This window comes from Callionymus lyra, chromosome 7 (genome assembly GCF_982586985.1).
Source record: "Callionymus lyra chromosome 7, fCalLyr1.hap1.1, whole genome shotgun sequence".
Classification (NCBI taxonomy): Eukaryota; Metazoa; Chordata; class Actinopteri; order Syngnathiformes; family Callionymidae; genus Callionymus; species Callionymus lyra.
Window position 1 is genome coordinate 27876426 of NC_141824.1, and position 14028 is coordinate 27890453.

At 40.1% G+C, this 14028-nt stretch overlaps 2 protein-coding genes across 2 annotated transcripts; one reads left to right on the top strand and one right to left on the bottom strand.

Annotated features, from left to right (window-relative positions):
- The first annotated feature begins 371 nt into the window (after positions 1-371).
- On the top strand, positions 372-3434 carry rrp8 (ribosomal RNA processing 8). Its single transcript, XM_087795305.1, has 8 exons — positions 372-510; positions 598-717; positions 1058-1322; positions 1384-2176; positions 2736-2865; positions 2929-3035; positions 3116-3212; positions 3296-3434. The coding sequence occupies exons 2-8, from the start codon at positions 613-615 to the stop codon at positions 3407-3409; spliced, it is 1611 nt and encodes a 536-aa protein (XP_087651431.1). The 5' UTR covers positions 372-510; positions 598-612; the 3' UTR covers positions 3410-3434.
- Positions 3435-3764: 330 nt separating this feature from the next.
- LOC148076002 (uncharacterized) lies at positions 3765-12161 on the bottom strand. Its single transcript, XM_087794935.1, is given in 13 exon segments — positions 3765-3777; positions 5983-6144; positions 6177-6255; positions 6258-6411; positions 8030-8118; positions 8121-8182; positions 8257-8554; positions 8630-8641; positions 9674-9732; positions 9734-9821; positions 9868-10091; positions 10093-10130; positions 11973-12161. Coding segments are annotated over 13 exon segments (1467 nt in total).
- Positions 12162-14028: the final 1867 nt, after the last annotated feature.

The window sequence follows — 14028 nt, forward strand, 5'->3', positions numbered from 1 at the left end:
GAAATACAGATCAAATAGTTAATGAACTTGAAAAATCGGATCTTTATAGTATATATTTTTTTAGTATTGTTTTGATTGTTTAAGCGCTTTGTGACCCTGGTCTAGAAAAGCGCTCTATAAAAATAAATTACTTACTTACTAACTTTCATTAATAAAATGGGATAAATTCAAATAAAAAAATACAACAAAGTATATACAATATACAAATAAAAATACAATAAAGTTGAATAAATAGTTGCATAAATATAGCATTTAACAAAATAAATGTATTATATACATGTTTTCACTATTAAAAGAATATAATAATGAATTCAGCGATGACGTAGTTGTTTAGCGCCTGTTACGTCATCGACGTGCGACTGTCGTTGTGTTTTGCTGTACGGTAACGTGGTCTGTTGAAGCTGAAAGAATTATCATGTTAAATATTTTGTATTAAATTAAATACAGATTCACACGAAGAATACTTTGTTGGGATTAGAAGCGTCGTATACATTTTCGTCCATACGGCTGGTGAGAAACTTAATGGCGGAAGTTTGTGAGGAAACTAGTTGTGATTTTGCTGGTCGTCGATTTGTGAACTTGTCGATGTGCTTTCAGAGTCTTCGAGCAAATATGTTTCTCGAGGAGGAAGACTGGAACGACGAACCAGACGCTCAGATTTTGAGTAAAAAACTTCTTCAGAATGCTCGAAACACAAAAAAGAGCGAATACCAGAAGGTATTTAACAAATGATTTGAATGTATATTTCTTTGTACTTATTTGAGCGGATCATTCGGTAAGATGGTGGTAATAAATGTGTTTATCTGTGTTCAATTGTGGGTTGATATAACATTTGAAGTTTTGGGCAATTTAAACCACAAACGCATATAATAACAAAATCTGATTATCAATTGGTTGCTCTGTTTGAGTTAATATTATTTTTCAGTGTAGTCGTTACTAAATACTTCAGGTTATCAGGTAAATATTCTCATATAATAATATTTTTTGTCATAATGGTTAGAGATCTTGTGTTAAAATCTTCTAAATCCATTCAATATTTGTAATATTCTCTGTTCAGGTCAAGCCTGTTGGAAAGAAGAGTCTGATGCGGACCTTGAAGACTCTCGGATCAGTGCCTGAATGGAAAAATGAGGACCAGCAGTGTGACAGTGACAGTGATCCTGACACAGGCGCATCACTTGGCAAGAAGAAGAGGAAGAAGAAGAAAAGGAGCAAGCGAGGCAAACACACAGAAGACGCAGAAGAGCAGGAGAGTGAAGTTGTAGAAGTAGAGGAATGTAAAGAGAAAACCCAAACTAAGAAAAGAAAGAAGGAAACGCCTGGTGAGCATTTAGCAATGTTTCTTCATAGTTATTTACATTAACTTTGTTTTGTTTTTTTAAGTCCCTAAAAAAGCAAAACCCACATCTGATCAAGTGGAGAAAAGTGGACCTCCCAAGTCTGAGGAGGCAGAAGAACAGATGCACAAAATGAACAGAAAACAGTGGAAAAACAAGATGAAGAGGAACAAGAGGAAATGTAAAAACAAATTCCGTCCAAATGGGCCAGATGAGAACAATTCAGAGTCGGCAGATAAACAAAATCAAAAGGTGGAAATTCCAAAAGATTGCAACAAGAAGGCGGTTGAGAGCAAGCAGATGAAGCCCAGACCACAAAAGAGGAAAAATGCTGAGTCTTCCGAAGCAGATGTGAAGAAGAAAATTAAAGTTGGAGTTGGATTAATTAATGGATCCAAACAGGAAGCTGTCAATGATACGAAGAAGCTAATTCTTTCACCAAAGCCTACACCAAGCAAAGAGCAGATCCGTAAAAAAGATCAACTTCGGAAGCTGATGCAGCGTCAAGAGAGAGTTAAAGAGCAACCAGTGGAGGAAGAAGAGCTAGAGGAGAAACCAGAGGAGAAACCAGAGGTGAAACCTGAGGAGATGGCGGAGGAGAAGCCAGAGGAGATGCCGGACGCCTCTGCGAGGCTCCGCTCACGCATGGAGCAGCGTCTGGAATCGGCTCGGTTCCGCTACATCAACGAGGTTTTGTACAGTACCAGCAGTGGTGAGGCCAGACGCATGTTCCAGCAAGATCCAGAGGCCTTCTGGGTTTATCACCGTGGGTACACGACTCAGGTGCAGAAGTGGCCGGTCAACCCGGTGGATTCCATCATCGCATACATCCAGAAAAAGTAAGAGATGACCACCTTAAAGTCAAGCTGTGTGTCAGTGCATTTACTCATCAGGGTGCTGGGATGATATTTCCTTGTGTGTCAACATGTTTCCAACATTCCAAAATGTTTGTTCAAATAACTATTTATGTAGAAGAAACATCTGATTTAAATATGATCGCATGCGTTTCAAATGTGTTCCATGATTGAAGTGTGTGGATGGTCAAATGATTGTTTAAAACAATGAGTAATGATTAACTACACACTTGGCTATTTTTTTTAAAGTAAGGGCTTCAATGATCTTTGTGGTGACAAAAAATCACAACACCAAGGTGTCTTTGTCGCCAACTAGCGGTATAACAATCAATTGCAACTCAAGAGGCAAACAAGTAGTTTTTCCCCGTAAAATAAATGATTTCTCTTAAAACTTAATTCGAAAATTTGAATCTTTATTTAAAGTAATCAGAAACTTTGATTTCCATTGCTATAAACACAACATTGGCATTTTTGTGGTGTCAGTACAGAATGAGTAAGTTGAGTAAGTAACCCTCTCCTTTCTAACACTAACGTTTGTATTCAGACCAGCGTCTCTCGTCGTCGCCGACTTCGGCTGTGGAGATTGTAAAATTGCTCGCAGTGTGAAGAACAAGGTTCACTGCTTTGACCTGGTGTCTACGTGTAAACTTGTCACCGTCTGTGACATGGCGAAGGTGAGACCATGAGATGAGGCTCACTGTCAATCCAGGTCAACAATGTTCTGCCTCCTCCGTTAGGTTCCTCTCAAAGATCGCTCTGTGGACATCGCCGTCTTCTGTCTCTCGCTCATGGGGACCAACCTGGTAGATTTTCTAACCGAAGCCAACAGAGTCCTAAAAATGGGGTGAGAACTCACAATGGTTAAATCAGGGTCTACATGGGTCAGTGTCCAGCATGTGTGATGGTTCTCTGTGGCTCCTGCAGTGGGGTGCTGAAAGTAGCTGAGGTGGCCAGCAGGTTTGAAAACACCCGAAACTTCCTGTCAGCACTTGGCAATCTCGGATTCACCATCTCGTCTAAGGTAAAAAAAAAAAAAAGTTTTAAATCACAAAAACAATTCAAAACACATTGTTAGACAGTATTTAACTTGCCTTATTTTTTTAGGAAATTAAGGACTCTCATTTTCACTGCTTTGAATTCTCCAAGACAAGCGAAGCCCCAACAAAGGCCAAGAATTTTGGACTACAGCTGAAAGCGTGTGTGTACAAGAAAAGATAAATAAATGTTTTTATGTTATTCTGAATGTTTTTCAGTTTTTTTGCATCATTTATTTGAGTCAACTGTGGAAACTCGACTATCAAGTGGTGTAATTAACCTGTTGACCACAAGAGGGAGCTCAAGTAAAGGGTTCGAAGACATCTGGTAAGCAGTCGAACAACAAAAACAAACATTTGAAAATGAGTAAGTACAAAGATGAATACAATCAGCATGAACTCCAACTTAATCCCTACATCTTTGGCTTGATGATTGATCTTTATTGTTCACTGTACTTGCCATCAAAGCTGACATAATTGACAAAAGATCAATTATCTTTTCACAAAATTGCTTTAATGAAACACCCATGTTGGAAACTTCACGCTTTCCGTCTGGTGTAAAAACAGAAAGATGGAATTAAAACGGGAAACGGTATGTTTTTGTAAACTCTTAACTTGGCATGAATAGTTTCCAAGTCTTTGGACGGAGTATTTGCATATTTTCAGTTCCACAGGTCGGGAGGGCTTAATACTTGAAATCACACGACTTGTGTGGCCCCAGAGATCAAAACACTGTTCAACAGTTCTCTTGACATGGATGATGATGTTGTTAACCTCATAGTTTTCACAGCCCCTTATTTGCCTTGATTCTGTCTAGTCTTAGAAATGTCATTGCTATCACTGTGGAGACGGATTCCTAACTGAACAATCAGTCAGAAAATATGACATTAATTCATGACGGGAAGTTTAATTTTGTGGCACAAAACTGCGGATTGATATTTATTTATCTTATTTGTCTGTACATTTATTCTCCAGTGAGACAAATGCATCAGGCCATTTTTAAAACGTTCAATCAAGTGGTTGTTTTTGAACTGGTCCAAACTAAAATGACCTTGTGAAGACGTTCCGAACTAATGACCCTTAATTTATGACCTTCCTAGCCATCAACACAAGGAAGACCTGCTGCTCTCAGTGGTGACCCTAAATGTCACTGAGTAAGTTTAGCCGAGTGACCCCCAAAGATTCCACTGCTCATTATTAATCATTTTTACTGCTATGAATTCCAAAACCACCACATCTTCTCTTCCAAGTTGGTTCACCATCAAATTGTTTATCAAAATAAGATTAAACCAGAGATCACTTTCATTCACACTGTCCCCGACTAGAATATTGACCATCGACCCAAGTCCCCATCACTGACCACTGTGACCCAACGTCATGATGAAGACCTGCTGCTGTCAAAAAACGACCTGTCACTCAAAGCGGGGGTTAAACAAGTCATCCTAAATAGCCCGTCGGCATCTTTCCTGTGTACACTGTGAGGATCCTAAATTAGACCCAAACTAATTAGAAGCGTCTCTGAGGGGCGACGGCACCTCAAGCAAAGACCCAAATGCTCTATTATAGTCAAAGTATTCAATTGAAAATGCTTGATCTTATATATATTTTTTTCTAGTCTATTTAGTACTTTTTAATGTCTATTTTGTCAAGCTAGCGGCCATCAACAGGTTCTGAGATGTTGCTGCATTTGAAAGTATTTACATAATCTTCCTTTTTAAAATATTTATGACCTCTCATTCTTTATTAAAACAGTTTCTTTTCATCTGGGGTTGTGCCATTATTCATGATTTATTTCATGTCCCTAAAGTGTATTTATGGTGAGTTCTGTGCCAGTGATATTCCTTAAATTCCCAGCCTAGACCCAAATTATTTATTTATTTATATGCTATGAGTGGCATTTCAGTCGTGGTGCCTAGGGAACGGGGCAAGTATCACAGATATCAGGAGTTGTTGTTTCCAACTGAGGAATTCAGCAAATGTATTTAAAAGTATACAAGTGTTCAAAACAAACGTTTGAATCAACATTTTCCAAAACATAAAGGAACAAGTTAAAGGTAGGGTAGGTTATCTTCACAGCTCCATGACCTTAGTAATACTGTGTACTAATGTACATTCCACGTGTGACTAAAATGTTTATTTTTGGACTACAAGAACATTTGTAAAGTAAGTTTTTCTTTTTTTGTCATTTTCCATCTCAATTGAGTTGGACAATCATTCAAATATTTCATTTATTTTAAGCCTTTTTTAATTTTGCTAGAATGCAATATAGTGTAATCGTTTTCTTTTTAAATACGTTAATAATTCAAATGGAAGGGCCTGGAAAAACCTGACTTTATTTAGGACCCAGAGCAGGTATTTCTTTTTTTGTCAAGCTATCAACAATCGAATGTAGTTCAAAGTAATTTTTGAGATAAAAACTGTATATCATGGTGATAGAAGTGTGACCACATAAGGATATCTCCCAGACTATGAATTGCGAATTACTGGTTTTAAAAACACAAGATGAATGTGTGTTTTTCATAAGAGCATATTCAACAAATGGTCACGTGGGCCGCATTAAACAACTTGGTTTGACAGCAGTGCAATAGTGTGTCCAATGTGAGAGTGACATTGATAAAAAACTTTGAGCCTCAGCAGTGTTTGTTTCCATGGACCGATGCATTGCTCAAGGGGTTATTCCAGGCGAACATGTATATTTAAAAGACACACAGTTGCAGTTTTCAAACAAGATGTCGGGGTAAGAGAAGGACACCCCACCTCTGACAGTGAAGGGCGTACTCTGGCACGCTGCCTTCAGCTCGCAGCTCTACCTGCTGACCACGGAGACTCTCCTGAAGCGACAGTCGCCACCGGAGCTGTGGTGTCTGTGTTTGATTCAAGACTCTGAGGGTGGACATATCTGAGGAGACGTTGTTGACACTTTGAACTCAACATTACCGTGTTTATTTCACATCTTCTCAGTGCACCTGGAATCAAGCTCTCACACAAAGGTAAGGTCACGACCTTCATGAAGAGCCGGAGGGAACTGACACTCCCTTCATGCTCAGAGATTACCGATGTCGGGCCTTTGGCGTTTCTAGGTAGAATCCAGGTGAGAATCACAGCGACAGCCTCCCCTGTGCAGTTACAAAGCGCAGCCCACAATTCTGGGTCGGGATTACGGATCAGTGAGACCCAGAACTGGCGCTGAGTTGATTGTTCTCCGAGCAGAGCTCAGTCATCTCAGACTCATTTTATCACTATGATGGTTGAGTCAGGAATGTTTACATCCAACCCAGTCTAGTTGATGTTAGTCTAGTGAGAGTGACATGACCCGGCCATGTGTCGTGGATGAAATGAGTTATTTAAGGTTGGTTTTTTTTCACGTTTATAGAGTCATGATTGGGTAGATGGATGAATGAGTCTTGATTGGGAGTATTGATGGATGAGTGGCTGGATGAGTCATGATTAGGTGAATGAATCATGATTTGATGGATGAATGGATAAATCATGATTGGATGGATGAATCATGATTGGATGGATGAATGGATTAATCATGATTGGTGGATGGATGGATGAATCATGATTGGATGGATGAATGGATTAATCATGATTGGTGGATGCATGGATGAATCATGATTGGATGGATGAATGGATTAATCATGATTGGGTGGATGGATGGACGAATCATGATTGGTGGATGAATCATGATTGGTGGATGGATGTCAGATGGATGCATGATGTATAAGTCATCAATGGACAGATGAGTGATGTATGTATTAGTGATAACCATATGGTTGAGTGAGAGATTTGTGGATGGATGAAAAGCATGTCCACCCAGGCCACGTCAAACTCAAGGCAAGTCCAACCACAACTAGCTGACAGTGTCATCACATAAAGTTGTTGACCTTATTAAGTCTACACTAAGTAAGTAAGTTAAGTAAAGGTTTTTGTAAAGCACCTTTCTAGACCAGGGCCACAAAGCAACCAGGTTCAAACAATCAAAAACAATATACAGCTAAAATACTCATACTGAATATTCATACTATAAAAGATCCACCATTTTGTGAGACCTTTGCGTTCTGGCATTCGAAGATGTCTGCGATAGATCTCTCTGCTTGCTAGCGCCCGTGTTCACGTAAGTTTGTCTCTGACTTTTGCATAATTCACTAAACGAGCATTTTTCTTAAACTCATCCATGTTTCTGTCCTTCATTCCACGTACGAGGCTGGGGAGGGGTCGGTTCATCGGAACACAAAATCCCCACATTGTTAAGACACGAAAATAAACTATTACACTAGTCCTTACACTAGACACAAAGCATGGATTATAAACTTCAGATCGTGTTGTGACAACATTCTCCTATGTTTAGAGATTTTTCTCAGTTAAAGGAAACAGTTTCTGGTAGTGTTGAACTACTATCTCATAATGTAGTGCAACAGTTGAGGTTTATTTAACAAATAAGGTTTGACATTTGATTATGGACATTCTTTGTAAATTTGAAAATTCACTGCAGCCTACAGCGACTACAAGGCTACATTCTGCCTCACTGTGTTGAGTTGCAGTGATTCGGGAATATGAGGTCCATAACAGCTTCTCACTTTCAGCAAACAAAACAAAACAATCCCAGCAGATCTGTCTTGTTTTCAATATCAAGATGCTTAAGACATTTCTGATTTTTGTTTTCCGACTTCAAAATTACAGCCGGACGTCCCTGTGCACCGGGACGGAACTAAATGTTTGTGACAAACAACGTACTGCCGCTGGAATATGACTCGAGAGCCCTCGGTGTCGGACGCTCCGCTGCACACACTGCCCAGAATACAGAGGACAGGAAATGCACCGAGCTCTGGGTCAAAATGAAACCTTCCACTCCGGGGCCTGTCTGCGTCACATGACTGATGCCGTTGCCTCGACATGCCAGCTTATTGTAGCTGGAGGGGCGGCTCAGAACCGCTCGCCATGTTTCCACTCAGGGCTGGAGCGCGGTGATGTCAGGTGCGTGGGAAAAGAGCAGCGAAACAAACGGCCAAACACAACATCTGCTCACACACGGACTCCAGCGTGATTTGTTGAACGCACCACAGAGTTACACGCCTGCTCTCCGGCTGCTTCAGCGCCGGGTGATTTATCGCACACTCTGCAGTCGGATCCAGAGCCGAGCGGGCCGGGAGGACCAGGACTTCTCTGACTGAGTGGCTTCCATTATGAGAAGTGAAATTGAACCAGGAGTCTCCAGACACGCCCGGCGGCAGCAGCCAGGACACGCTGGCTGCTGGAAAACTCTCTTCTGCCCTCATCCGACTTCATCCATCACGGAGCATCAGATCTAGTATGACAGGAGAAACTCCTAGAAGACAAGATGAAGTGGTGAACATCAGAAAATACAGATAGTGATGCACAAACTTTAGGGTTTCGTCATCACCTAAAACCACGGCTGATTTGTGACATTGATAAAAAGCAAGTGACACATCCTGTGAGGCCGCTGTCCAACAGCAGCACATCTCGAGTCAGCTGCTCGTCTTCCCCATAGAAAGGAAGAAAGACTGCTATTGATTCACTAAGAAATCCTGATGTCGGTTTCCTGCTGTCTGTGGCTTGTGGTTTGTAACTTTTTGTTCTAGTTTGTTGGCACGTGTGCATCAAGTTTAATGTATTGATTTTGGATCTGGAAAGTAGGAAGATGTTCCATAGTAAAGTGTGAATTTTATTGGAAAGTCAAATTAATATCCAGTGTTAATGAAAATGCTTTCCGTGAACATATATTAATGAATTATAGATCATTTGAAGTTCTGGTTTAGACTTCGTGTGGCCCTCTACTTTATGCTTTATAAAATTCACATAATTTCCAAGAATGTCCAGCTTTACAGGTAAAAAAAAATTAGGAGAAGATCAAAACCTTTGGAACATTAGATAACCATCTCTACACCAGTCCTCTTTGACTTGAATCTGGGATTTATATTTTTTCATGAGATCCTTGAGAAAATAAACATAAAAAAAATACCTTAAATTTCTCCCCGTTGCTTTTTTGCCAATTCCAGCACTTCCGTCGCCAGTAAACCAGGGTCTTAATAGGGAGGTGTGTTGGTTAGATTTAACCGAACCAAATAGCTATTTTCAAAAGAATGGAAAACACACAAAATCTTTCCAGGAAAATAGGCATTGTTACAGTTTTCTTTAAAGCTTTGAATAAGTATTATTTATGGGCAAATGTTTTTTTGAAATACAGTACATATCAAAAACCCAAATTATGTTGCAATTCCTAGGCCTTTATTCGCATCAGACAGTTATCAAAAAAAAGCTCATGCAACAGCATTACATGGAAATCTGCTGCCTCAAGCAAAACTATAAACCAGTGTTTTTCTGATCTCATCAATAAACATCTTGGGAGCTATTCATCTTTGGTGCTTGAATTGAGCTAAAATCTTTAATCCCCCATTAATCTCTTTAATTCTGCTGTACTTTTCACAGGAGTTGAAGTTGAATCGTGGCACATTTCCAGTGATCTGGAAGTGGATGATGGTGACACTGTCCTTCCTGTAGCTCCAGAGACTTGTTTGTTTGGTTGTTGATTGTTGCTGAGATAGTACAGACGTCTCTTGGGGTTGACACAACATCTTAGATATTTTCGATCCATAGTTCACATGTAAATAAGTGACACACAAAGCGATGGTAACGTGATAACTTGTGACACCTTGTGACACCTTGTGAATACATTTTGGTTGGTGAATCACACAAAGTGCATTGACATGACCACAGGGATGAGGATGGAGCTTGTTTGTGTGTCTAAGTTGATCCAACTCTGGACTTGGATGCCGGTTTTGGAAGCCAGTGCGATATCGGTGTCGGGTCACCATCCGGACGCGGTTCAAGAGACCACCCAAAAACTTCACCATCTCCGCTTTAACAGTCACGTTTTGGCTTCTCTGAGTCGTGGGAAGAAAGGTGAGAAGAGTTATTTCATCCGCAGGCGCTGATGTTTTCCATCAGGCTATGAAGTGCGCTCTAAAAGCTAGTTGTGCGGAATGCCAAATACGGGAGCTGCTCGGGAAGAACGCTGACTCAGGCTTATCACCTGCTCCATCTGTTGGCCGGACTGCAGCCGAGTGTCAAGAGCGCCCGACGTCAAGTCAGAGTGGAGACAACCGCACGCTTTTAATGCAGCACATCAGAGTCTATTATCGTATACACCAAAGGAATATAGGGCCACTCATGAGAGGAAGCGAACACCTCAGATTGCACCCGTGCCAGGGATAAAACAAGGCTTCCAGTTTCCATCAGTTAACGCTTGAAGTTACGACTGCTGTCAGGGCTGGAGAGGCCCCTGCTGATAAAAAGATTCTGGCTTTAAAACAACATTGACCGAAACATTTTAGTTTCTGACCATTCCAACATCTGAGGGGCTTTAAGTTCTAAGATTGTTGCTGTGAATGATGATCCTTATAAGCCATTCATCTTCAACTGAGTTCAAGATGTTTAGTCCACAGTTTCTTGGTATATATTATCCAAGTGTATATTTATGATCAACTATTGTCAGCCATTTTTGATCCAAAATTGCAGTAGTTGTAAGTAAGGTGACGATCAAATTGACAATAAACATATTTTACTAATCACTCTTTTGTGTTTTTTTCATCTTTTTTTTCAACTTTTATTATATCCTTAAAAGAAGAAATCCTGCCTTTCCTTTTATCCACTTTACTTCTGGCCTCACTTTATGTTTTTTTTAAAGTTTAGCTCAAGATGAGCTCAAGAAACTGCTTTAAAGTGAAGCCGTTTTCATGCTATTGTCCACTTTAAAATAACTATTTATATTCTATACATCTTCAATTAGCACAGAAGTTCTGACTGCATTATAATATGTTGCTCTGAACATCGACACCAGGGATGTCAATCTCAATCAAACAAGGTACCAAAATCATTAAGCACTTTTGGCTGCTGGCCAATTCATATGAACCAAACTTCCTTTAACTTGTAGTATCACAATCCCTTCAAATTCTGTTTCTTCAAAATCGGTTTAACTGTTACTCAAAGTCTGTAATTGTTCAACTCTATGATCTGGTTGTGATCCAATCTTAATCACTGGCATCTTTCTCGCTCAGTATAAGAGTCCAAGTACTTCCAAGTACTTTTCTAGAATCTATGCAAGTTTATCAGCAAGTGTTGAGGACAAGATGGACATTTGAATTGAGATGTTAATCTAAACATAGCAAAATGAAATTTAAAACCAGACACCAGGTCTCCTTCTGAGCCTCAGCTAGGGTAGGTGACCCTGAGTGAGTTAGACTTCACGGGAAACATCAAGTTGAGCATAAAGAACAAATATAACTATTTTTTAAAGTTGTCATTATATTATATCAGTGGAATTATATGTCAACTTATGAAACAATAGTTATAATTATATTTATTTAAGGCTTGTAAAAACAGCTGATTCGCGTGAGACTGGAGGGAGAGTTACTCAAAACATTTTCAACTTCACTAGGAAAAATTTCTTTAATGGGATTGGAACGTAATAATGTCCAAAAGTGGCCATTCAGTCAACCAAATTAAACTTTTATGTTGGGTTATAGGTAAGACATGGCCACTCAAGTTTTTACTTGGATAATTCAGCATCATGGTGCAAAAACACATCATAAAGCAAGGCAAGAATTAACTAATGAATTTTCAGAGCCCGTCCTGTAATTCACAGTCTGTCAGTGTTTGTGGAGCCCAGCGAGAGGAAACTGCCTGCTGAGTCATGATGACGCCGCACAACAAAGATGCAACTTTACCATACGCTTCCACGCTTGCGGAGGTATGTTTGGACGTTTGACCAGGGAGGTGAGTCCTATAGGAGGTGGACAAGGGTGAGTGAAGACAGTGAAGGTGCCATTGGAGTCTTGCAGGTGTTTGGTTGTTGATGAGCCAGCAGATATGAGGTCTCGACACTGAGTCGTTGTAATGGGTTGATGAGGCCCCATGATGCAGCATCAACTGTGTCATCTCAGTTTAAAATAATGCCAGGTTTCATTGATTTAGTAGATCAGAGGGCCATCTAGTGGCCTTTCAAAATCACAACACAATTGTTGCTGTATCATGAAGCCTCATCAGTCTCCTACGACAGTGGCGAACACAGAGGTGGAGATTTTTACCCTCACTTTTTCTCCTCCCAGGTACATAATCTCCCCGAGGACAGCTGCTCTACATCATGTCCAGAATCTGCCCTCCACCTGAAATCAATGTCAAGAGGTCAAGAGTTCACCCTTCACTGTCCTAAATCTGCAAACACAAGCAGAGCGGTCTTGAGAGCCCAAATGGGATCGTCCTTGTTTCTGTGAAGCTGATGGATGTCCATTGTGCGGCTGGCGCTCCTTTGTCTTTCAGCGGTTAAGTGAAACTATGATGCATGAGGCCGACTTACGGGGTCAGTGGTTACGGGTCTGGCGGTCATTTCATCATGATTAGCGCGTGTCAACTGATCAATACGAACAGAGTCAACAGTCGTGCTGGAGGTGCCGGCAGGTTGTTCCAGGACTTCATGACGCTTGACAAATAAAGCCGTTTCTCACCCTGCGCACATCTACTTGACGACCCCATTATGTTAATGGAATGAAAACAGTCCGGAGTTGCGCCAAAGTCCACGCAAAAAACCTCCGTCGACCTCAACCCGGGAACTCCGGAGGAGGACTGCGGGAGGGTTTTCAGAGGGGAGGGCGTTTAATAGAAGCTGACAGGCAGCAGCACTTGCAGAGGAGATGGTGTGTGGACATCGATGCATACTAAATACCCTTCACCCCTTTTTCCTCTGTTTTCAAAGTGCATGTAAGGACAGTCACCTCTCAGTCCAGGACTGAAACTTTTCACTCAACATCAGGTGCTTATGGAGTTCAAGCACCGGTCACAATCTCCTCCTGTGTACACAACACTCCTCTTGAGTCAATACAATAGTTTATTATTTTTGACTCTATAAGGTTGACTTGAGTATGTCTTGATACATTTGTGGAAAAAAAAGAAAATCTACGAAGTCCAGCATGCTTTATTTAAGGTTAACATTTCTGTTGACTGCAAGTATACACACGGTAAACATGAGGATTAGATACAATAGACATATATACAGTATATATTTTTTAAATGAATATGAAAAGTAACAGTTCAAAATATGAAATTAATTAAATAAATGATTTAATTGCGCGCTGGCCCTGGTAAAAAAAAGTCCAAGCTGCTATTGGTAGTACAAAGGCTTTACCAATAAATAAGAAAACAACTTTAAATGTTACAAAACAGATAAACACTCAGAAACCTTAATCATTCACATATTTATATCCTATTGTCAGGCTCAGGGTCGTATGGAGGAACCAGCACGAACTTTCACTTCATGGTGGGAAGCAACATCTTTCATAGATAAATCCACTTTATTTGTTTATATTTAATACAATATCTCTTGTTAAGATCTTCCTGTGTATTTATTATTGTTAAAACATTGTCATGAAACTGTTGTTGTGGTTAATACCCCTGAGTTTATTTTCTTAGAAGCACGGTTATTTATAAATCAAACTGAAAACACAATTGTTCCAACAAGAATCTCCGTTTTAGGAGATTATAGTTCCATTCCAGGGACTTCCAGATACAGGAAATTGATGCAGAGATGGATAATATGTGAGAAAACAAATGTTTTTCTGCTCCGAGAAAGAAAAGAATCAGTTGGTAGTGAAAGAAGACAATCCAGTTTCTTAAAAAAAAAAGCTCAATTTAGCCTTTAAGGTAAGATTTGATAAATGGTATTTTTTGCTCAGATTGACATCTACACCGACGTGCCCTCTTGCAACTTAAAATCCACTTCCTGTTAAC

Coding starts and splice junctions, on each gene's coding strand:
- rrp8 (XM_087795305.1), top strand. CDS start 613: ATGTTTCTCGAGGAGGAAGACTGGAACGACGAACCAGACGCTCAGATT. Junction 718..1,057: donor AAAAGAGCGAATACCAGAAG/GTATTTAACAAA, acceptor TTCTCTGTTCAG/GTCAAGCCTGTTGGAAAGAA. Junction 1,323..1,383: donor AAGAAAGAAGGAAACGCCTG/GTGAGCATTTAG, acceptor TGTTTTTTTAAG/TCCCTAAAAAAGCAAAACCC.